Raw genomic sequence first — 25275 nt, 5'->3', positions numbered from 1 at the left:
GTGTAGCGAGATCAGCAACAGTCTTGGGGGCAGACAGATTCCAACTTCTGGGCCTTATACGCACCCACCACAGGGTGAGCTGTGTAGAGGAGACAGCCAAGATAGTGAGAGTGGCATCAGGCCCTGTGGATCCCTCCTGTTCCCCTGGCCCTAGAGAGCAAGTCTGAAGGTGGGCAATGAGACCCCTCATCTGGGCCTGGTATCATTAATGCCAGTCTTGGAGTTGTGCACAGTGTGACTGCAGAGTGCAGGGCAGTCCCCAAGGCATGACCACAGCCCTGGCAGTCAGCCCAGCCTGCCGGGCCAGCTCCTCCTTGCCTGGTGCTTTCATGATCTCTCTGATGTGGAGCCAGACCACAGGTCAGTCACCCAGTTACTCAGGGCACCATGTTAACAGGTCTCAGAGCCCACATGGCCTCTTCTGCAGTCCCTGTGCCCTGGTCACATGCATCCCACTGTTCTGTTTGTACAGCTCCCATGGTCATCAGCATGCCCTTCGCCTTGTTTTATTGCATCCTTCCCTTTGAAGGCCAGGTCAGCGGGTCCTTTCTGTTGAATGTGGATTTCACTAGGCTTTGTCTTCTGGTGAATTAATAAGTTTGTCTTCTGTGAGATAGAGAATCACTTCACCTCAAGTAATTTGGTCTTTGCTCTTGTTACTTAAGAGATAACTCTAAAACCTTGGACTTTCCCGAGCAGTTGAGGTACCTTTCCTATCTAAACCATACCTGAGGGTTTGTGCTGATGAGTGGGGGCTGGCCTGGCCAGAAAGACCATCATGTGACCTGATATCAGCTGACCTCAGGGGATGGAGGGGGGCCGACCCAATTAGTCATGACTTACCTAGTACAGTGGCGTCACTAGGGCTGGTGTCACCCAGTGCAGTAACTCATGGTGCTACCCCCCTACAATGGACCTCCTCCCTTACCAGACCATACAGAATCCACAGTAATGTTTTTTGTACTAATGTTATTCGTACATCCTAATTCCTGTAGATCATTCCTTCTTTTCCTTTAATTTCTATTTTATTCTCAAAAAATTATTTATATAGGTTCACAAATACTAATTATCACAGTATTGTAGCTAAAACACCAGAAAATTTGACAAAATCAGCAACTATAAGAAACCTGGCAACAAGAAGACAACAGCACGTGCTTGTAGCGTGTGCAGATGAAACCATGTGATTCGAGGCATCATTGTAATCGAGTAATAGACAGTCGTTTTGGTGTCACCCCCTCTGACAGTGTCAACCGGTGTGGTCCGCACCCCCTGTACCCTCTAGTGACGTCACTACCTAATGAAGCCCACAAAAACTCTGGACACAGAAGTTTAATGGGATTCCTGGTTGATGAAAGACATCAGTGCGCTGGGAAAGGTAATACATCCTTTGGGACATGGAAACTCTGTGCTAGGAACCCTCCCAGACCTCGTCCTATGCTTCTCTTCATTTGTATCCTTTTTTGCCATAATAAAGCTGTAATCCTAAGTATAGCACTTTCCATCAGCCCTGTGAGTCATTCCAGTGAACTATCAAACCCAAAGGAATTGTTAAAGCCAGCAGGTAAGAAAACAGGGGGCTGGGAACTCCTGAGCTTGCAGCTGGTATCCTGAGGGGGTAGAGGGAACCCCTAAAATTGTAGCCAATAGGTGAGAAGTGAGAGAGCCCAGGGAGGGATTCCCAAGCTTGTGGCTGGCATCCCAAAGAGGTAGAAGGAAACTCCAAATTTGTAACCAATGAGTTAGAAGTTAGGGAGCCCAGGGGACTACCAAGCTTGCAGCTGACTTCCTGAAGGGCTAGAGGGAAACCCTAAATTTGTAGCCAGCAGGTCAGAAGTGAGGGTGCTGTGTGGACCCCCAAACTTGTGGCTGACGTCTGCCTATTTGGCAGTCTGAAGGACGGTGCCTTTTTAACTTGTGAGGTCTGACTTAGCTCTGAGTGGCTAGGGTCAGAGAAGGGTTTACGTGGGCAGCTGGTGTCAGAACTGAACAGAGAAGTAAAAAGTGGGGATTTGATTTATATTGAGTATTATCCTTGAATCTTCCCAGCTAGGTTGTAAGCAAGAAAGGAGTCTTTTTCCGCTTCTTTGCCCATCTCTCCCTGATACATAGCACATGGGCCTTGGGATTGTTTATTGAATATACCCAAAGTTCCCCCCATTCCAACCTCAATTGTTCTCTCCAGCCTTGGCACTTGGTGTCTGGCTTCAATGTCCTCTTCATCCCTGAGGTTTTTCCACTGTCCTTCCACTTTGCCCCTCCTATTGAAACTGTCTTTCTCAAGATACATGGTTCCAGTGTGCCACTTCCTCCCAAAACCTTAGCCTCTGCCCTCTGTGTCCTCAGTGCTCTAAGTGAAGGCTCGTAGTACATCCAGCCTTGACTAAGAAGTAAGTGTTTAAATAGTTTCTCCAGGTAGATTGTACACTCATGGGAGTGGGGAGACAGCATGTCCTTCGCTACTTTACACCTAGCTCAGAGCTTTGCCCAAGATAACCACTCGTTGCTTCACTTCAGAACTGGAAGTCCATGGCAAGGAAGCACAGAATGAAGGCAAGTGTTCTCCATATCTCTTAGCAGTTTTAGAAATTTCATTTTAGTATCAAATGAACCTCATCAGAGGGAATCCTGTTTAGTTGCATTGCTTGATGGTATTGGCTTAAAAAGAAAAAAAAAATTAAGCACCATCCAATATAGTGCAAAGTTCCTTAGTGGTTAACAGGGCCGGGAAGGAGAGGGAAAAGGGGAGTTACTGCTTAAAGGACACTGAGTTTCTGTTAAGGGATGAAAAATTTTAGGAACAGACAATGGTGATGGTCGCACAACGTGATGGACATAATTAGTGTCACTGAATCATACACATAAAAAAATGGAACTGTTTTGTCATACATATTTTTACCACAGTTTCAAAAAATAAATAAAAGATGACTGTTCAACAATGACTACAAGAAAATGAAGACATTGAAAGAAGGGAGGAAAAAAAAGAATCCTCCAAACGTCTTTCTATTTTTTTAGTTTTTGCATTTAAATCGAAAAATTTAGGAAGCTGATTTAGTCTAACCGTAACTTGCATTTATGCAACACTTGGGAGTTTTCTCAGCCCTTACCCCTTTTGAAGTCACAGGAAAAGTCAACTTAGTTTTCAGTCTTACTGAACAACTGTTTTTTTGGCCCCTCTGGTCTGGACTTCTGCGTAAGTTTAGGGGTGTACATTAAGTCTTGATCTAAAATGTTTCTATTCATATGATCCTTTTACTCTGCTTAACTAGAGTGATAAATTAGGCAGTTTCATGCTAATCATAGTCTTACAGGTTAGAAACAAGCACAAGCCTCACCTGAGGTCACATCCAAGCTTTTTATGTGGACATATCAGGAGAAAAGTAAAGGGTTTTGACTAAGGTATTACGCTAGGTTGTAAGTGGTGGTTCAGTGGTTAAGTGCTCAGCTGCTAATCAAAAGGTCAGCATTTCAAACCCAGCAGCCCCTCCACGGGATTTGTAGAGATTAGAGCCCTAGGAAACCCTATGGGGCAATTCTGCTCGGTCACACGGGGTCACTATGAATGACTATGGGTCAGAATCGTTTCAATAAAAAAAAAAAATTCAATGGCACCTAACAAAAACAGCAGCTTCTGAGAAGCCTGTTGAGTTACTGGGCTTTTTTGCTCTTTTTCTTTAATTTTGAAAAATTGATAATTTTCAGATTCTGTCAATAAACTATCACCAGAGGTTATTTCATACAGATAATTTTTATGGGAAAGAAACTGAATTAAGTAGATATTTTCCTATAAAAACAGAATCATGGATAAAATCGATAGGATGTCTGGGCATTCCTTCAAAATAATCCAGGGCAGGGGGGATGGGAGGATATAAATAATCACACTTGGCCATGAATTCATAATTCTTAAAATGGGGTGTTGGACACATGGACACATTGCCCCGTTGCCGTCGAGTTGATTCCAACACATAGTGACCCTCTAGGGCAGAGTAGAACTGCCCCATAGGGTTTCCAAGGAGAAACTGGTGGATTTCTACTGCCAACCTTTTGATTAGCACCTGAGCTCTTAACCACTGTGCCACCAGGGCTCCATTGGGTACATAGGTGGTTATTATATTGTTCTCACGATATTTGTATAAGTTTGGAGTTTTCCGTAAAAAAAAGTTAAGGAAAAAAAAAAGAATCAGATTTTAAATTGAGGTGGCTATTACTCTGAGCCTGTTCAGTTGTTTTACTTAATGAAGCTCTTTGAAAAGGTGCTCTTACCTGGCTCCAGACACTGTCAAGATAATACCTTGAAAGTTTACTAGCAGTCTGTCTTGGCAATCCTGAGTCAAACTTTTGCTTGTCTTGAACACTGCGATTTCTCCTCTGCTCAGACATTTCAGCGTACACACTCCCGCCAATAATGTATATACATAAACACACATAAAAAAATTAAACAGGTGTGATTTTAGCTCTGAGAATTTAAAACCTGGAAATACAAACATACTTTGTGTCCCTGGCCTAAAGACCCCAGGTGGGCAACCAGGCAAGGAGGTAGGGAGCCCCAAGATTCGAACTTCCTGCCAGGCCCCTGGAATGGGGACATGCGTCCCCGAGTCGGGCCCTGTATGAGCAAAGCCAAGCCTGCAAGGGAGCCCAGGACGGAGCCAGAAGGCTGGCTCCTGGCCTGCTGTGCTTCATTTTCCAGTGACTGTCCAGGCAGACGGCTTGCTGACAGGCAGTTTGTGAGTGATGCCTTGGAGTGCAGTAATGCGAACTGATGGTGCTTCTGCTTTCATTGGACACGCCCTAGCCGGGCAGGACTGAGTCTCTGACCACATGGGTGCAGCTTCTCCCTCTAGCTCCCATGTAGCCGGCTCCCGGGCAGCAGCACAGGGGGGAGGAGCTAACGCCCAGCTAACTGACGGCCGGGAAGTACCTGAAGGGAGAGAGGGTGGAACCAGAATGCTTGCCTCCTTGTGCAGCCTCCCTCAGGATCGTCATGTGGCTTTATGTATTCTATGCCCTTCTTACAAAGATAAGAACTAATAAAGGTCAGATAGGTAAGTGAAAAATGTCTTTAGCGCCCCCTCAGTGTCTCCTTTTGTGCCTTCCTCCCCCCGACTAAAACCAAACCAAACCCGTTGCCATCGATTTCAACTCATAGCAACCCTATAGGACAGGAAAAACTGCCCCATAGGGTTTCCAAGTGTTGCAAGGCAAGGCTTCCCAGCTTGGGACTAAGCACTGCCTAGGTTCTTGCCTTCTACCAACCAAGAATGACCAGGAGAGGCTCAGAGGTTCCACAGGAACAAAGGTTTATTAGTGACAGAAAGAAAGTAAAAGGCTCGTGAGGGAGAGACGGAGAGGGGCTTCCACCTACGCTAGCCTCCAGTCTCTCTCCGAACGGAGGTTTTTCTGGAGTTTATAAGGGGTTTTAGGTGGGAAGGATGTTATGTTTTATTCACTGCTTTTGGGGGGGGGGAAGGCGGGTCTTGCTGAGAAGTAGAGGGGTTAAAGAAATGAGGTGCGTGTGCATCTGGGGTCCAAGGTGGAGTCAGTTTGGACAGTGTTACGTCACTACTGCGCAGTCTCGGTAGCCACTTGGCACCCATTTTCACGGCGCATGTCCCAGGGATCCTCTGATTCTGTTCATCTTTGGAAAACAGCTTGTAGGATATGGAGAACTGCATGGGTCAGGGTCCAGGATGTGGGCCTTTTTGTGACACCACCCCCTATGGTGGAGTCCTGAAAAACAACTTGCAAGAGAAATATGCAAAGCTTTGTGCCACCTGGGCTGCATGTGTGGGTTATCTTGTAACACCACCCCCAGGATAGAGTCCCAGATCAACGGGCCAGTTATTCCCACCTTGAGGTTGTCCAGCCTCTGTCCCTGTCTCACAAGGAGGGGCCGGTGGATTTGAACTGTCAACCTTTTGGTTAACAGCTGAGCTCTTAACCACTGCTTAAGCAGGGCTCCAAACTGACCAGAGCGCTCCTTGTGGCAGGAGAAGGCCAAGTCTGAGGTCGCACTACCACTCTGGTGTGAATGGGTTTGGGGTGTGCTTCCTTCCCATAAGATGTGTGAGCTTCAGCAGGCTCCTCAGAGGAGAAATTAAGCACCTGGAAGGTAGGGATCATGCCTTGTTCATCTTTTTTTTTAATTCACACAACATAAGATTCACCATTTTAAAGGGTATGGTTCGGTGGCATTTAGCACATTCACAGCGTTGTACAGCCACCTCCTCTATCTAGTTCCAGAACATTTCCATGAGCCCCAAGGGAAACCCCATACCTGTCAGCAGTCAGTCCCAGTTCCCCCATTCTCCTTTCCCACAACTGTAAACAAACACTAGTCTACTTTCTCTCCATGGATTTGCAATCACGCAGTATGTGTTTTTTTGTGTCTGACTTCTTTCACTCAGCATCATGTTCTCAAAGTCCATCCACATTGTAGCAGGTATCAGAACTTATTCCTTCCTATGGGCTTGTCCAGCTTTGCATCGCAGCGCCTAACACAGTGGCTGGACCGAAGTGAACAACAGCAACTCGGATGCAGGGTGGGTAGGATTAACCAGGCACAGGTGAAAGGAGAGGGGCCCTGGGGACGGAAGAATATCTGCACAAGCCCTGAGCCTGGTGGACCTTTGGGACTTGGAAGAAGTGAAGTCCACGTGGCTGGTGAGAGGAGGCAGCGGGGACATGGACAGGAGGCTGGAAGCTCGGGAGGGCTGGGTCATGGTGTGGGTTACGTGGTCCTGCAGCCAGGCATGCTCCTGGTTGCTCAGAGGGTGTCCCCAACCAGCTGTCTGAATGCATCCCAAGCAATCACCCTAAACTGTTTGACATCTAGAGTTGCAGTGATGTGTAATCAAGAAAAAAATTTTTTCTTTTTTTCATTTCGTAACTTATTTGTTGAAATGGTACAAGGACAGGAGTTTGCAGGGAAAATGGATGGAGCAATATGGATAGGGGGAGGCTATGGGTCTCAGCTAACATGACCATGATTTCACAACGCAGCAGTGGGTGTGGGGAAGCAGTGTGTGCTGCGACCCTCTGTGAACTGTGGGAGGTGCAGGTGTCTAGGCGAAGTCGGAGTGTGTACTCAGAGTGAACCTACCTGTAGATTAAGTCAGGATTACCTTCTCCACTTTCCCAGGTTCCAGGGACATGGCGTGACACCTAAAGCTGGCCAAGAGTCACAGATAATGTTTAAACTCAGATTCCAGACCCACCCATAACTATTTTGGCAGGATGTATCTGGCTTTTTCAGTGCAACCTAGAAGCAGGCCTATTATTTTGACTCAGAGTGCCTGGAGGGAGCTTAATCTTTGTTTTCTTCCTACAGGCGAGACAACTAAGTAGAGTTTCCGCAAGTCCACTTTTTAAAAAAATGTTAAGAAACCGTCCTCTAAACAGTCTTAGTTCTTGTTCATAAAGAGAAGCCTTTCCCTGGCCCTCTAATGTTTGTCAGCCCCAAGGGAAAGGCAGAGAGCTTGAGTCAGTCCTCCTGGGCCCTGCCTTCCTCTGGGTCACCAGTGAGTTTGAGGAGCAAGAGTGAATAGCAGATTAACTCTCCTTTGGGGCAGTCTCCCTCCCCAGGGCGTGTTCTAATAGTCTGAATGTTGTCCTCCTACTTAGGGGTGGCCACATGATCTTAAATCTCGGTGGTTTTCAGCTTTTTCTTCTCTGCCCTTCTGTCACTAGGGTGTTAGGTTCTTGCAAGTTATTTGGACACTGATCAAGATTGCAAGCTAAAGATGGTGCTGATAACTAGCCTTCGGCTCCTTTGTCAAGCATTTCCCCGCACAATGCCGTGGACAAGGATCCGGGTCCCCAGGCCCGCTTCAAGGCGGCCCTGCAGCCTCTACACCTGCACTTACAAAACCCAGAACCGAGCCTGTGAGTATGCGCTCCCTTCTAGAAAGAAAAAGCTTGCTGTTTAACGAAGATCACGTGTCTGACGGATTCGTAGGGTGGATGTCATTGGTATGCCTGTGCCTGATTTTAAAAAATAGGGCTTAAGAATTGTGTGACTAACCGATTGTTTATTTCGCTCTTAAAATTCAGTGTGGAAAGTTCCATTCTTGAGCAATTGTAAAATGTTAAATTGATGACATGCAGAGACAGGACGCGGGAGACCTTGATTTTGAAATGCTGGGAGCCTGTTCTTTATTATGTCTAAGAGGTGGCAATTTTTTTTTATTAAGGTTGAACCACAGACTGCGAATTTTTCACGTGAAGCCCAAGTGTCTGGATATTACCCATTAATATTTGCGAGTAGTTCAGTAGCTTCAAGCTTGGGAATATTCGGTCCCGTAGTTAAAAATTGCAGAGTTATTTGTAGCTACCAGCTTGCAAGTGTGTGCTCCACTACAAACACAGACAAGCAAGCAAGGCGGCAAATGGTCTTACCTGGTATGTTATGGAAATACACGTTACAGCCCTCATCCGGGGATGCAGGTTTTTCCACTGCTGCACTATTGGTATTAGGGCTGGGTCATTCTTTTTTACCGAGGCTGTCACGTGCACTGTAGGGTGTTGAGCAGGATCCCTGGCTTCTGTTTACTAGATGCCAGCAGCACTCCACCACACCCCAAGCTATAAAAAAAAAAAACAAAACAAAAATATCTCCCCAAACCAAACCAAACCCATTGCTGTCCAGATTCTGACTTATAACGACCGTTTAGGACGGAGTAGAACTGCCCCATAGGGTTTCCAAGGAGCGGCTGGTGGATTCGAACTGCAGACCTTTTTTGGTTAGCGGCTGAGCCAGACATTGCCAGATTAGCTGTGGGAGGACACAGTCGCTCTGGTTAAGAACCACTGAGATGATGGGGGCAGGGCTAGATAATGTGTGTTGGTGGGGAGAGGAGTTTAATTAAATGGCTAAGTATATCTTTTAAAGAGGAATTTTTTCATATTTTCCCCTTTTTAAAAAAAATGATATAGCGTTTTCAAATGTTGGCTATCTTCAAGAGTCTAGGTTTCTCAACTTTTTCTCTTTGTGTTTATTCTTTTAATTCCATAAGCACGTAAGAAATGGAATTTGTTAATATTGCTAATCTGGCTAAATTTAAGGGCTTGAAACTGCTCTCTCTCTCTATTTTTATTCTAAGTTTATTTTATTTCCTCCAGCATTGACTGTGTCCTCTTTAAAAACTGGCCCAGGTCATAACAAATTTCTAGTTGCTGGGTGTGGTTTCCTATGGGCATGCCCACATCCTGACCCTTTTTGGCTCGGTCTGACACTGGCACATTGTGGTCCAAGGCTGAAAATGGAAAAAATTACTCATAGTTATCTAATCACTAACGTTTTTTGTTTTGTTTTGTTTTTACAGAAAGTTAAAAGCTAGAGATCTAAAATAAAACAAACACCCTTGTGTCTTTAGGATCGTTTTGTTCTTTTTAGTATTGACAAAAAACAAAAAGTAATGGCTGGGGGAAGTGGGCCTTCTACTTGATTAATTTTCCACATCACATGACCTATTGTTTTGTAAGGCACTTAGAAAAGTAGATGACAGTCACCATTTGAATTTGCTTTTGGCATATGCACCGTCTCTACATGTTTTCACCTGGAAGAATATTCTCATCTTCATTGCTATGGCCCTCTGATCTCAGACAGTCCACGCCCCTCATCTGTTTAATTGTACAGACAGTACTCATTGTTTCTGGACGCTCACTACTCCAAGCCAAGGCCCAATGTACACCTGTGACCACAGTTCTTCCCAAAGATGTTGATGATTAGAAAAGATACCACGTTGGCAGCTACTTCCGGCCCCGATCGTTCTTATCATCAGCAGCATCTTTATCATCACCACAGGCTCCGTGCCTCCCTAAGATTTGTCAGTTGGACTATTTTTCAGATGTTGTTGTTAGGTGCCGTCGAGTCAGTTCCGACTCACAGCGACCCTATGTACCACAGAACGAAACATTGCCCGGTCCTGCGCCATCCTCACGATTGTTGCTATGCTTGAGCCCATGGTTGCAGCCACTGTCAGTCCACCTCATTAAGGGTCTCTCTCTTTTCCGCTGACCCTCTATTTTACCAAGCATGGTATCCTTCTCCAGGGACTGATTCCTCCTGACAACATGTCCAAAGTATATAAGACACAGTCTTGCCATCCTTGCTTCTAGGGAACATTCTGGCTGGACTTCTTCCAAGACATTTTTCAGATGAGGTAAAGCAGAATAAGGATTAAAGGACGATTGGAGGTCATAGCAAATTCAGCAAGCACCATTTCACTACAGCCTTGGAAACCCTATAGGGCAGTTCTATTCTGTCCTGTAGGGTTGCTATGAGTCGGAATTGACTGGACAGCAACACGTTCAGTTTTCTGGCTGATAATCGGATGCGGCTGCTCTGATGAACTAGGCTCAGCATCCATGTGCCTTCTACAGCCCGCTGGCTCTGACAAGGTGATGCTGTGATCATCCTCCCACAGTCACAGGGAGGAGGGTCTCTGTGTATCCCTTCACTGCGCTAAGACCACAAAGATGGTCTTTTGTTACATAAGGAAATAGGACATTACAAGAAAAGGGAGAGTTCAGGGCAAGGCACAGGATAAAATGAGCCTATAGACCACATGTCTGTCAGTTTGTTGTACTGTGGTGGCTTGCGTGTTGCTCTGAGGCTAGAAGCTATGCCACCAGTATTTCAAAGACCAGCAGGGTCACTCATGGTGGACAAGTTTCAGCAGGGCTTTCAGACTAAGACAAACTAGGAAGAAAGAAAGACCTGGCCATCTACTTCTAAAAAAAATTGACCAGTGAAAACCCTATGAATAGCAGCAGAACATTGTCTGCTATAGTGCCAGAAGATGAGCCCCCTCAGGTTGGAAGGTACTCAAAATATGACCCGGGGAGAGCTGCCTCCTCAAACTAGAGTCAACCTTAATGACATGGATGGAGTCAAGCTTTTGGAACCTTCAAATACTGATGTGGCATGGCTCAAAATGAGAAGAAACAGCTGCAAAGATCCATTAATAATCTGAACATGGAATGTACAAAGTATGAATCTAGGAAAATTGGAAGTCATCAAAAAATGAAATGGACCACATAAAGATCGATATCTTAGGCATTAGTGACCTGAAATGGACTGGTATTGGCCGTTTTGAATCAGACAATCATATGGTCTACTAGGCTGGGAATGACAAATTGAAGAGGAATGGAGTCACGTTCTTCGTCAAAAAGAATATTTCAAGACTTATCTCTGAAGTGGTCAGAAAAAATCTTGCTGAGGAAGTGAGAACAAAGCAGCCCAGAGACCTAAAGATACCAGGGAGCTAGCCCCTGAACTGAGGGAGGGGAAGCTGCATTCAGGCAGAGGAGGAGCAGAAACCAAGGGGCTCAGGCCAGAAGCAGCTTTCCACGTTTGAAGAGCTGACAGAGGGACATGCCCCAAGGCTGGAGAAATAGTAGTACAAACACAAAATAACCAAAGCCAGGACTAGTTATACAAATAAGAAATAGAACCAAGAACATCTTCCCCGTGGAATCTAAAGGTGTTTTTGTTGCTCATCAGCAAGGGATTAGTGACACCTTTTAGTGATGTGTGATTTGCTGACTTAAATTATCACCACCACCACCAGCACCCCACCCCCATTGCCGTAGACTTGTCTCTGACCCACGGCAGCCCCATGTGTCAGAGCAGATCTGTGTTCCATAGGGTTTTCAGTGGCTGCTTTTTCAGAAGTAGATCACCAGGCCTTTCTTCTGGGGTGCCTCTGGGTGGACTCAAACCTTCTACCTTTTGGTTAGCAGCCGAGCTTCAACTGTTTGCCATGCAGGGGCCCCCACTTAAACTATGGGTTGATATAATTACGATCTCTGTTTATTTCATTTTCTACATATAAGAAAAACCTTAAAATGAAGGCTCTGTTTTCAGAACACTTAATCATCTTCCTATTTTGAGGGGAAGTATGAGCAAGTACCAGTAAATCATTTTAATCTCTATTTTATTAAACTGGAGGAGGAGGAGAGGAGGGGAGAACAAAAGTCAGAGTTTACCAAAAGCAAAACACGCCACTGTCAGACAGGTGGCCTTACCAAAGGGACGGTGAACAAGGCCACTGGTGGAATGGTCTGTGTTCTAAAAGGAGGAGGTGGATGCGGAGAAAGAAAGCCTTCTGGAAGCTGAACTTGTAAACTTGAAGATATAACTTGATGGAAGCATTATGGTCCCTGAAGGAGCAGTTGAATGAAAAGGCCCTTATCTTGGCTGTGTTTGCATAGGCTTGAGAGGCGAGTCCATTTCCAGGGTGAGGAGGAACCATGTTTCAGTTCTTCCCTGGTACTCACCGGAGACCCTCATGAATTGGTCCTGAAGGGTGTGAATGTTGAAATCATCAGGTGTATCCTGAGTATCTCAGAGGAGGAGACACCTGGAAGCCCACTCTGTGCCATACAACTTTAAAGCTGAATCAGCACCTTTCTAGGGCTTTCTAGAAGTTTAAAAATATAACGTAATTTGAGGCAAATAGAGCTTTTTTCCCAGCAATAACAATTGGATAATCAACCAATTAAAGTGCATATATTGAATAAGGCACTACAGGGCAACAAAAAGGGAGAAAGATATGATCCTGCCCTCAGGGAATTTGTACTCTAATCACATCATAATATGAAAGTATGATACTGGTCCAAATGCATTTTCCATTTTAGGTTTCTAAAACGGAAAGTTCTTGTTTTTCTCTAAGGAACAAGTTTTTTAATATTGAAAAAAGAAAAATTAAAACGTTGGGTTCAGATCACTCCAGAGATAGGAAGGTACTGCGTTCCATGAAGAAATAGAAAAACAAGAATACTCTGAGTTTGGGTATAGTTTTTAGCTCTAGACTAGAGTTTCTCAACCTTGGCACTACTGACATTCTGGGTCACATAGTTCTTTGTGGTGGGGGCTGTCCTGTGCATTGTAGGATGTTTAGCAGCATCCCTGGCCTCTACCCACTAGATGTCAGTAGCATCTTCCCTCATTTGTGATGACCAAAACTGTCTCCGGACATTGCCAAATGTCCCCTGGGAGGCATAAGCACCCTTGATTGAGAAAAACCAGCCTAGGCACTCCTGGGAGAGCTCCATATCAATATTGTGGGAGCCCCTTTCCCAAAACTACAAGGCCAAGATTTTGAACTTCCAGCTTTGGGAAACTACTAAGGGAAGAGGAAGGTCTCCTATGTAAGAGTAAACCAGAGACAGGTTCGTGTTCTTTATGAAAATGGGAGAGGGATCCTGCCATCCAGGGGGGAGTTGACTAGGTAGGAGTTACCTTGTCACTTTGTCAAATCCTTAGACTCTTTCTTAGCAGTGGGGCGTGAAACTGAGGGTCTTTGGTCTTTGTTCTACCCATCTGTGTGGCTTCTGTAGGGCAGAGAACTGGACAACCCCAAACTTCATATACGTGAGTTCTAGTCATCATGTACAGATATTTCAGCAGGTCCACCTCAGCCATCATGGAATGTGCTGATTTTATCAAAGACTCACCACAGACAAAGAGCACATGCTTGACGGTAGAGGAAATTAGGGTCAGTGGTATGAGCCGTGCTTGCGGGTATGTGTGTATGCTCCTTAGTATGTAACACGGATTGATAAAGTGGCTGCAATAAACATAGGAACGACTGTGAGGATGGCGCAGGACTGGGCAGCATTTCATTCTGTTATCCATAATGTCACCCTGAGTCGGAGCTGACTCAGTGGCACCTGAGAAGGACAACAAGCTGAGGACTTGAGGGACCTTAGCAATGCTTGTATTCTACCCAGATTTTCAGGATGGTTGCCTCATTCTCCTAGTTTGCTGACGTAACAGGGGAACTCAACACAACATTGCATTTACATGGGATAAGCCTTCTACAGGATGCAGGGTACGCGAGCCTTTATTTCTACTAGCCAGCCAACAAAACACATATGATACCTTGTTGAATGTTTACTTTCCAAAACTTCTTCCCTCATTCCCTTTGTTGCAAACAAGTCTGTTCTTGACTATTAAATTAATTTGTATCTCAAACTAGTTTTGGGGAGTGGGGCCCAGATAATTCTCAATAGCGAAAAAGAACTCATTTCCGAATACCCTATTTCCACATGGTACTAACCTCCACACGTTTTAAAATAATTTTTATTGTGCTTTAAGTGAAAGTTTACAAATCAAGTCAGTCTGTCACATATAAGCTTATATACACCTTACTCCATACTCCCACTTACTCTCCCCCTAATGAGTCAGCCCTTCCAGTCTATCCTTTCGTGACAATTTTGCCAGTTTCTAACCCTCTCTACCCTCCTATCTCCCCTCCAGACAGGAGATGCCAACAGAGTCTCAAGTGTCCACCTGATACAAGTAGCTCGCTCTTCGTCAGCATCTCTCTCCAACCCATTGTCCAGTCCCTTCCATGTCTGATGAGTTGTCTTCGGGAATGGTTCCTGTCCTGGGCCAACAGAAGGTTTGGGGACCATGACCACCGGGATTCCTCTAGTCTCAGTCAGACCATTAAGTCTGGTCTTTTTATGAGAATTTCCTCCACGCATTTTTACTGGTGTCCCAGGACTGGATGGCTCTTGATGTAGTGAAATCAGTATGACAAACTGAGACGTTTGGCTTTACGAGACAGGAGACTGCTGCTTCTCTGACATTTTGAGGTTTCTTTTTCCTCTGCTTTAGTCAATTGAGGAAGCCCCAAAGCGGCTGATTTCTAACACTTGGAGTTTCTTTGGCAAGTTCTCCACAAGGGGAATTGCCTCAATGTGTGGTACCTGGTAGTGGACAGTCTTGATGGTAACCCCCGGTCTACTTTCTCCTAGTGCATCCGCTCTGGGAGAGCATGGACCTGGTTCCTGGGGGTGATCGACAGTCGCCAATCAATATCCGGTGGAGGGACAGTGTTTACGATCCCAGCCTAAAACCTCTCACCATCTCTTATGATCCAGCCACCTGCCTCCACGTCTGGAATAACGGGTACTCTTTCCTCGTGGAATTTGAAGATTCTACAGACAAATCAGGTGAGAGCAAGATCTGGGGTCCACTCTGGAGTTAAAGGACACATTAGGCTACCTCCATGGTGTTAATTGACCTCGTTTGTTAGCAAGGGCATGCAACCCATTGGACTTTCTTTTTGAATGTATGAAAAATATCCTTTCTAGTTCTCATGCATGCTTCCTTCTACTAGGATAGGTAGTATTTTAATAATTAGTCAATGAAAAAAGTAAATAATTAACATTATTATTTATACTTAATCGGGTGAGTAAATTAATTAATACACACATTTCTATATATAGAGTCTATCACTGCTTAGTAAATAGGGTATGGAATTAAAGCTTTGCCAGACATTGTGTTTGTGTGTGGAACGTGCTAATTTTCCTCTGCTTGCTGACTTTACAAGTAACCTCTATATCAAATAGTAATACCATTTAATCAGTTTTAGCTGATAAGATTGCAATGCATTTGAAATGGGGCAGAAAGTATTTCCGTGTGTGCATAAGGGTACGGGCTTTAACAACTAGCTAAGACTAGTTGTGCAGTAAAACCTGCAAAACCTGGAACCTGTATAAGGCGGAGATCTGTCAGTGAAGGAAAACTCAAATATTTCCCACTCATAGAGAGCGATAGTTAAGTGGTAAGACTGCATCCTGTCCAAGGCTGGAAACCTGCAAGACCTGGAAAAACAAGGCAGTCCCAACTTGTTCCAGCTCTCACAGGTTTCACTGTATTTTAGAAAAATGGCAACTATGATCTCTTTGTTGAATGATGTTATCTATTTTAAAAGGAGCACAGTTTAAAAGAGATTTTCAAATTCACGTCTTAGATTTCTTTTGAATCTTCTTCTTTGAACCTACCCAGATAAAAACTAATCTGGATAATTCCAAAATTTCAAGGAAATTCTTGGAGTCTGTTGAAGGCAGAATGTGATTAATTCTATACAGGTTTCTTTCTTTTTTTTTTTTTTTTACTGAATTTGATGGTATCAAATAGTCCTAATAAGCCTGAAGTAATTATTATTTAAAATCGTGCATCTCAACCAGGGGCAATTTTGCCAACCTCATTTCCCACCTCCTCCCCCGCACATCCCCTGCTGGACACTTGGAAACATCTGGAGGCATTTTTGGTTGTCACAACCGAGGAGAGGTGGGAGAGGGTTGCTTCTAGCATCTAGTGGGTCAGAGGCATGACATGGCTCCAAAACCCTGAGCATCTTATTATACATCTCCAACTAAGAAGGAATTCCTCTTTTTCCTCCCAGATTCACTGACATCTTTCTTAGCTTCTCCAAGACCCCAGATTGTGCCCCTCTCAATTGGAGGCCCATAATATTGCACTGGAGCCCTGGTGGCACAGTGGTTAAGAGCTACGGCTGCTAACCAAAAGGTTGGCAGTTCAAATTTACCAGCCACTCCTTGGAAACCCTATGGGACAGTTCTCCTCTGTCCTAGAGGGTCGCTGTGAGTCAGAATCGACTTGATGGCAACAGGTTTTTAATATTGCATTATCTATAAGGGTCCCAGAATTCTTCCAAACAGCAAGCCATATTCCTTTGTCCCAGACAACCCTCTTACACTAAGGGGAGCTCTACATGTCTGCCTGACCTGAACTAATGGGCTGACCTGATCTACAGAGCACCAACTCTCATGCTCTCATTCTGAACACATAACAATCTTTTCAAGCCCCCACCCCAGCTTGATCCCCAGCCACCTTCTTTCCTTTCTCCTGAGCATCTTAGGTGTTGGTCAGCCTTCTGATGCCCTTGACAGTCTAGGAACTATCAGGAGTCTGTGACTAGTCACTGTTGCCAACTTATCATGGCTTCATTGATCCATCTTAGAGAGTCGTTTAATGGATTTCTTAACCAAGTGAATTAATTCTAAGATCATTCAGTGCAAATAGCTGTTTGTTTTATTTTTCAGTCATCTCTTATTCTCTTGAACTGTAGATCCAAGAATTCTTATCCATCCGTTTGCACTGCCAGTATTGCATGGAAAACAAAGACCTGTCTTTTGCTCATACTCGCTCTTTAGATACCTCCGCAGCCAACTGACTAAATCATTTCTTGATCTTCTTTCCTTAGGTGAGTCACTTTCATACTGTTTTTACAAAATATGCAAGAAAAGTTGTAGAGGCATTGTTAATTTTCCACTTTTTTTTTTGCAAGACCAAAACTGATAGCCGCTTTTCGTTATGCTTTAATAGTTATTTTCTTTGAAATATCATCATTCTCTAACAAGCACCTAATTTTCTCTCTCTCTCTCACCACATTTCAGTGATCACCTCCTATTTCCTGCTTATTCTTCCCTGCTATTTCTCCAGGCTGTTGCAGATTAATCAATAGCATTCCCAGAGGAAGACAGAGTGAATGAACATAAAGACTAAAGAAAAGGTAAAAGAAAACAAAGATATCCTAGAAGTGCAGAAAGACGAGAAACAATTCTAGAAAAAATAAGACTCTAACAACTATCAATATCTGTAAATTTCAAAATGAGATTAAAAAAAGAAAACTAGAAAATGCTGCCACGGTGTCCTTTACAAAGAACTAGGGAAAAATTGCAGGAAAACGGGGCAGGGACAGGATCTGACCAAAACCAAACATACCAAACCTTTTGAGATGCAGCTAGCATAGCGCTTAGAGGGAGATTTATAGATGAAAATGCCTATATTAGAAAAGAGGAAATTTCTCAAGTCAGTAACCTAGGTTTCCACATTAAGACGTTAGAAAGAGAAAGAGCGGACTAAACCCAAAGCAAGCAGAAGGAAGGATGTAATAAAGAATAGAGCAGAAATCAATGAAATCAAAAGTTGGTTCTTTGAAAAGACCATCAAAATTGACAGACCTTTAGCTAGGTGGACCAAGAAAAAAACAAGAGAGAAGACTTCAAATTAATAAAATCAGGAATGAAAGAGGGGCCAACGTGACTGACCTTAAAGAATTAAAAGGATTATTAGCGAAGGTATGTGATCATCTCGTACCACCACCCTCTGCTACAGTTATTGATTTGACGAGTGTGTATGAAAACCAAAACCAAACCCATTGCTGTTGCATCCATTCTGACTCATAGCAACCCTATAGAACTGCCCCATGGGGTTTCCAAAGCTGTAATCTTTACGGAAGCAGACTGCCACATCTTTCTTCCTCAGAGCAGCTGGTGGATTCAAACCACGGACCTTTTGGTTAGCAGCCAAGGCTTTAACCACAGCACCACCAGGGTTCCTTGAGTGCATGTGAGAGGTACAAAATGTTCTGGGGGAGGGCACTAAAATTTTCTACGGGCTGAGTTCCATGTAGGATCCCTGTGACTCTGTCACCTGCTGTGAAATTACACTTATGAGTGATGTCGGAAGGCATTAAAGAGGAGGAGGTGTGAGCCCAACTGGTGTCCTATGAAGGGTGCCTTCTGCCCCATCTTGCTTCACTTATTTTATAATTTTATGCCAATAAACCTGATAAGAATGCTTTCACGAGCATTTGGAGTTCTCTTTCCCAATTTTTAGTCCTACATTTACTTTCTTTTTTTTAAAACAATTCAGTGATTGTTAGTGAACTTACGGAGGTGTACAGCCATCACCACTATCTAATTTAGAACATTTCCATCACCCCGGAAAGATCCCTGGTCCCCGTTTCCTGCATTTACTTTTGTTTGTAAGGTCCTGTGGCTCACCATTCTCTTCATCACCCCTTCTTTGCTAGCTCCTTCACCTCTATACCTAAAAGCAAAAGAAGGAAGTGAACATTAAGTAGATTGCTTACTAAAATTCACACTCCATGCCAGGTGTTTTCTGTTTGTTATCTAATTTATACAAGTTAAATCTTTTCTCATCTGAGAGCACATAAGGAACAAAATATGAACAACCTCAAGTAGTTAAATCTGTATTTATCGGACGGAGCCCTGGTGTCTTAGTCATCTAGTGCCGCTGTAACAGAAATACCACAAGTGAATGGCTTTAACAAAGAGAAATTTATTTCCTCACGGTAAAGGAGGCTAAAAGGCCAAATTCAAGGCGTCCACTCCAGGGGAAGGCTTTCTGTCTCTGTCGACTCTGGAGGAAGGTCCTTGTCCTCAATCTTCCCCCGGTCGAGGAGTTTCTCAGGTGCAGGGACCCCAGGTCCAAAGGACATGCTCTGCTCCCGGCACTGCTTTCTTGGTGGTATGAGGCCCCCAACTCTCTGCTTGCTTCCCTTTCTTTTTATCTCTTGAGAGATAAAAGGTGGTTCGGGCCACACCCCAGGGACATTCCCTTTACATTGGATCAGGGATGTGACCTGGTAAGGGTGTTACAATCCCACCCGAATCCTCTTTAACATAAAATTACAATCACAAAATGGAGGACAATCACACAATACTGGGAATCATGGCTTAACCAAGTTGTTACGTTTTTTGGGGGGGACATAGTTCAGTCCATGACACCTGGTGACACAGTGGTTAAAGCACTTGGGCTCTAGCCAAAAGGTTGGTGATTTGAACCCACCAGTGACTCTTTGGGAGAAAGATGTGGCAGTCCATTTCCGTAAAGATTTACAGCCTTGGAAACCCATGGGCCAGTTCTGCTTTGTTCTATAGGGGTCGCTACGAGTCAGACTCAACTCAATGGCAGCGGGTTTGGTTTGGTTTCTATTTATTGGATATATCTTATGACTGTTCAGCTCTCTGTTTTACTACCTACTGTCTCCCTTCACCACCCAGTTTTCTTGATAAATGGTACTTCCCCCTCTCCACCCATCACCCCCACCCTGCCTCACCCATTTCCTCCTCTTGCTGAGGTTACTAGTAACATCGCAATTAACAAACTGGACAGAACCTTTACAGTTTATTTCCTTAGTTCCTTATTTCATTGAAGACCTACTAAGTGCCAGACCCTGTGCCAGCTGCTCAGAATAGAAAGAGAAATAGGAATCATTCCTGTCTTAAGGAGCTTATAGTGTAGTGGGGAAGAAGACCTTTGGAGAGATGGCGCTAATGCAGAGTGTGAAGTGCTCTGATGGAGGTATGCACATGGGACCTGGTGGGAGATGGCTTCTCGGTGGAAGTGATATCTGGGCAGCCCACGCAGAGGTGGCGGTGTGATGCTCGCATTAGGTATTACTACGTGTAAAGTCCAAGATGAAAGTGGAAAAAGAGCAAGCCCAGAGGTAGGCAGGAGCCAACTTGTGGAGGGCTTTGCAGACCACGCTCAGAGGCTGGGATTCTGGGCACAGCTTTGCTGGGTCAGGGTCTCTCCTAGGACTGTGATCAAGGTGTCAGCCAGTGTTGGGGGCAGAGTGAAAACCTAAATGTGAAACAAACAGACACCAAGTCAGGTCTGTAATCGCCAGGGTTCACTGAAGTGCTACAAAGTCTCTTGTATATCAATTTGGGCTTAGATCTTATGGGCTTGGGAGGGACTGTGAGATCGTTAGCCCTGGCTGGGGAAAACATGCCCCTCTGTTTTTACCATCTTTGTCAACAGTAAGTGCCACATCTGGAGTGATGACTTCGTAGCTGCAAATCTGGCTGAACTGGGGGGAGCAGTCTGCATCCACTGCCCCCACTCTCAAGATGCTGTCAATAACCATTGCTTTATAGGACTTCTTGAACACAGGCGCATATTCATTCACAGTGTCCACCTGAATGTGGACAGCTGCTCTGGTAGAAGAAAGAAAAAAGCTGTTTTTCTCTACCCAGAGGATACCAGTTCTGTTCCATTTTTAAAGTTTCCTTCTTTGGATACTCTGTTTCATGAAATTCATAAGATGAAAGTAACGAACTGTTCATTGTTTAAAAAAAAAAGATGTCAGCTGGAGTTGGGATCTCATCTCAAGGCTCGACTGGGGAAGAATCTGCTTCCAAACTCACTCATGTGGCTGGTGGCAGGATTCAGTTTCTCTCAGGGTCTTAGTTCCTCGATGGCCGTTGGTCAGAGGCCACCCGTGAGTTCATTGCCATGTGGGCCTTCCCACAGAGTGGTTCACAACATGATAGCTGGCTTCATCAGAGTGAGCAAGCGAGGAGAGCCAGAGTGGGCAGGCAAGATGGAAGCCACAGTCTTTTTATAACCCACTCTTTTTTTTTATTAACTTTTATTGAGCTTCAAGTGAACGTTTACAAATCAAGTCAGACTGTGACATATAAGCTTATATACTCCTTACTCGTTCTCCCACTTGCTCTCCCACTAATGAGTCAGCCCTTCCAGTCTCTCCTTTCGTGACGATTTTGCCAGCTTCCAACGCTCTCTATCCTCCCATCCCCCCTCCAGACAGGAGATGCCAACACAGTCTCAAGTGTCCACCTGATATCGTTAGCTCACTCTTCATCAGCATCTCTCTCCTACCCACTGTCCAGTCCCTTTCATGTCTGCTGAGTTGTCTTCGGGAATTGTTCCTGTCCTGGGCCAACAGAAGGTTTGGGGACCATGACCGCCGGGATTCCTCTAGTCTCAGTCAGACCATTAAGTATGGTCTTTTTGTGAGAATTTCGGGTCTGCATCCCACTGATCTCCTGCTCCCTCAGGGGTTCTCTGATGTGCTCCCTGCCAGGGCAGTCATCAGTTGTAGCCGGGCACCATCTAGTTCTTCTGGTCTCAGGATGATGTAAGTCTCTGGTTCACGTGGCCCTTTCTGTCTCTTGGGCTCTTAGTTATCGTGTGACCTTGGTGTTCTTCATTCTCCTTTGATCCAGGTGGGTTGAGACCAATTGATGCATCTTAGATGGCCGCTTGTTAGCATTTAAGACCCCAGACGCCACATTTCAAAGTGGGATGCAGAATGTTTTCATAATAGAATTATTTTGCCAATTGACTTAGAAGTCCCCTTAAGCCATAGTCCCCAAATCCCCGCCCTTGCTCCGCTGACCTTTGAAGTATTTAGTTTATCCCGGAAACTTCTTTGCTTTTGGTCCAGTCCAGTTGAGCTGACCTTCCATGTATTGAGTATTGTCCTTCCCTTCACCTAAAGCAGTTCTTATCTACTAATTAATCAGTAAAAAACCCTCTCCCACCCTCCCTCCCTCCCCGCCTCGTAACCACAAAAGTATGTGTTCTTCTCAGTTTATACTATTTCTCAAGATCTTATAATAGTGGTCTTATACAATATTTGTCCTTTTGCCTCTGACTCATTTCGCTCAGCATAATGCCTTCCAGGTTCCTCCATGTTATGAAATGTTTCACAGATTCGTCACTGTTCTTTATCGACGCGTAGTATTCCATTGTGTGAATATACCACAATTTATTTACCCATTCATCCGTTGATGGACACCTTGGTTGCTTCCAGCTTTTTGCTATTGTAAACAGTGCTGCAATAAACATGGGTGTGCATATATCTGTTTGTGTGAAGGCTCTTATTTCTCTAGGGTATATTCCGAGGAGTGGGATTTCTGGGTTGTATGGTAGTTCTATTTCTAACTGTTGAAGATAACGCCAAATAGATTTCCAAAGTGGTTGTACCATTTTACATTCCCACCAGCAGTGTATAACAGTTCCAGTCTCTCCGCAGCCTCTCCAACATTTATTATTTTGTGTTTTTTGGATTAATGCCAGCCTTGTTGGAATGAGATGGAATCTCATCGTAGTTTTAATTTGCATTTCTCTAATGGCTAATGATCGAGAGCATTTTCTCATGTATCTGTTAGCTGCCTGAGTATCTTCTTTAGTGAAGTGTGTGTTCATATCCTTTGCTCACTTCTTGATTGGGTTGTTTGTGTTTTTGTGGTTGAGTTTTGACAGAATCATATAGATTTTAGAGATCAGGCACTGGTCGGACATGTCATAGCTGAAAATTCTTTCCCAGTCTGTAGGTGGTCTTTTTACTCTTTTGGAGAAGCCTTTAGATGAGCATAGGTGTTTGATTTTTAGGAGCTCCCAGTTATCTGGTTTCTCTTCGTCCTTTTTGGTAATGTTTTGTATTCTGTTTATGCCTTGTATTAGGGCTCCTAGGGTTGTCCCTATTTTTTCTTCCATGATCTTTATTGCTTTAGTCTTTATGTTTAGGTCTTTGATCCACTTGGAGTTAGTTTTTGTGCATGGTGTGAGGTATGGGTCCTGTTTCATTTTTTTGGAAATGGATATCCAGTTATGCCAGCACCATTTGTTCAAAAGACTATCTTTTCCCCAATTAACTGACACTGGGCCTTTGTCAAATATCAGCTGCTCATATGTGGTTGGATTTATATCTGGGTTCTCAATTCTGTTCCACTGGTCTACGTGTCTGTTGTTGTACCAGTACCAGGCTGTTTTGACTACTGTGGCTGTATAATAGGTTCTGAAATCAGGTAGAGTGAGGCCTCCCACTTTCTTCTTCTTTTTCAGTAATGCTTTGCTTATCCGAGGCCTCTTTCCCTTCCATATGAAGTTGGTGATTTGTTTCTCTATCACATTAAAAAATGACATTGGAATTTGGATCGGAAGTACATTGTATGTATAGATGGCTTTTGGTAGAATAGACATTTTTACTATGTTAAGTCTTCCTATCCATGAGCAGGGTATGTTTTTCCACTTAAGTATGTCCTTTTTAATTTCTTGTAGTAGTGGTTTGTAGTTTTCTTTATATAGGTCTTTTACATCTTTGGTAAGATTTATTTCTAAGTATTTTATCTTCTTGGGGGCTACTGTGAATGGTATTGATTTGGTTATTTCCTCTTCGATGTTCTTTTTGTTGATGTAGAGGAATCCAAGTGATTTTTGTGTGTTTATCTTATAACCTGAGACTCTGCCAAACTCTTCTATTAGTTTCAGTAGTTTTCTGGAGGATTCCTTAGGGTTTTCTGTGTATAAGATCATGTCATCTGCAAATAGAGATAATTTTACTTCCTCCTTGCCAATCCGGATGCCCTTTATTTCTTTGTCTAGCCTAATTGCTCTGGCTAGGACTTCTAGCACAATGTTGAATAAGAGCGGTGATAAAGGGCATCCTTGTCTAGTTCCCGTTCTCAAGGGAAATGCTTTCAGGCTCTCTCCATTTAGAGTGATTATAACCCACTCTTGAAGGTGACATCTCATCACTTTTGCCCTGAAAAGCAAGTCATTGGGTCCAGCCCTCACTCAGGGGCAGGGATTACACAGGGGTGTGACTACCAGGAGGCAGGAGAGATGGTGGAAGCCCCCTTAGAAGCTGCCAGCACGCATAGCTAATGACACACAGCCAATTAAGTCAAACTGAGACCCTTTTCCTGCAAAGTACATGCCCTTAACCACAATATACAGTAGAATACCTCCTTGTTTCACCTTTCCACTACAGGCAGTTTATAAGGGTAGAGTGCCCAGCGCATAGTAGGGACTTAATGATTTTCCCAGCCAGCAAGTGCAAGCATCAGATGCCTGGGCCTCTAACCTCTTCTCTCCCAGGGATCACAAATGCAGATGTGCCTGTAGGCCAGGGAGCGCAGCTGAGAGGGTCTAAGGAGCCCAGCAGTGGGAGACCATTTAGAACTGATGAGGACGGCTATTTCTCCTGCCCCGCCAGTTGTTACCCAGGAGGAGTATGCCAAACAGGGCCAGATTGGCCCCTTTATAATTCAGTTTGGGAATCTGGATTTTTATGTGCAATTGTCCAGCTTTAAATGTTGGCAACTGCTTACAAATTTTGTTTTGTATTGTGTAAATCGGCACTGTGTGGGTGAATCAAAACACCCCCCGTAGACCATTCCTGCTCCCCACCCACTCCCCCACCTATCGGTGACTTCTCCTGCTGGCCCTACATGTCCTCACTGGAGGAGACGCCTGGTGAGGGCCCAGTGTTGTGCTGAGGGCCAGGAGGGAAAAGCCGACTGCTCTCCTCGGCCCTTGTCGTGTTACTCAGGACCTGAACTTCAGTTTGGTTCAACAGATTGGACTGAATATTTGCCAAAATTATACTTGCAACATGGAGCTGGCATAGGAAACCAAGTTTTGGAAGATATCATTTTATTTTTGTTTCAGCATACTCTGGTACAGTCCTCCATCATTGTAGTGATATATGGAGTCACGTGGTATTGCTCTCTGCACCTCCCCTGCCCCCAAAGGGAAGTGGTCATTGGTCTCTTCACTCACCTCTTACAAAATCCCTTCTTCCTCTTTTTTTTTTTTTTAAAGAGGAAATTAAACAAATCGGGAGGCCTCATGCTACCTGATTTTAGAACCTATTATACCGTCACAGTAGTCAAAACAGCCTGGTACTGGTACAACAACAGATACATAGACCAATGGAACAGAATTGAGAATCCAGACATAAATCCATCCACATATGAGCAGCTGATATTTGACAAAGGCCCCAAAACAGTTAAATGGGGAAAAGACAGTCTTTTTAACAAATGGTGCTGGCATAACTGGATATCCATCTGCAAAAAACTGAAACAAGACCCATACCTCGCACCATGCAC

At 44.3% G+C, this 25275-nt stretch overlaps 1 protein-coding gene across 4 annotated transcripts in view; it reads left to right on the top strand.

Annotated features, from left to right (window-relative positions):
• The window catches only part of CA5B (carbonic anhydrase 5B), a 52614-nt gene that overhangs the window by 9710 nt on the left and 17629 nt on the right, over nt 1–25275 (top strand). Inside the window, exons 2-5 of one of the 4 annotated variants that reach the window (XM_049873392.1) lie at nt 1245–1375; nt 6405–6660; nt 7687–7881; nt 14767–14964. In XM_049873392.1, the coding sequence (XP_049729349.1) occupies nt 7740–7881; nt 14767–14964 (340 nt within the window). In that variant the 5' untranslated portion in view covers nt 1245–1375; nt 6405–6660; nt 7687–7739. Of the gene's footprint in view, nt 1–1244; nt 1451–6404; nt 6661–7686; nt 7882–14766; nt 14965–25275 lie in introns of all 4 variants that reach the window. The other 3 variants (XM_049873390.1, XM_049873391.1, XM_049873393.1) reach the window with 3 other exon arrangements.

Source organism: Elephas maximus, chromosome X (genome assembly GCF_024166365.1).
Source record: "Elephas maximus indicus isolate mEleMax1 chromosome X, mEleMax1 primary haplotype, whole genome shotgun sequence".
Classification (NCBI taxonomy): domain Eukaryota; kingdom Metazoa; phylum Chordata; class Mammalia; order Proboscidea; family Elephantidae; genus Elephas; species Elephas maximus.
Note: the sequence above shows the minus strand (reverse complement) of the source record. Positions and strands in the feature narration are given on the sequence as shown.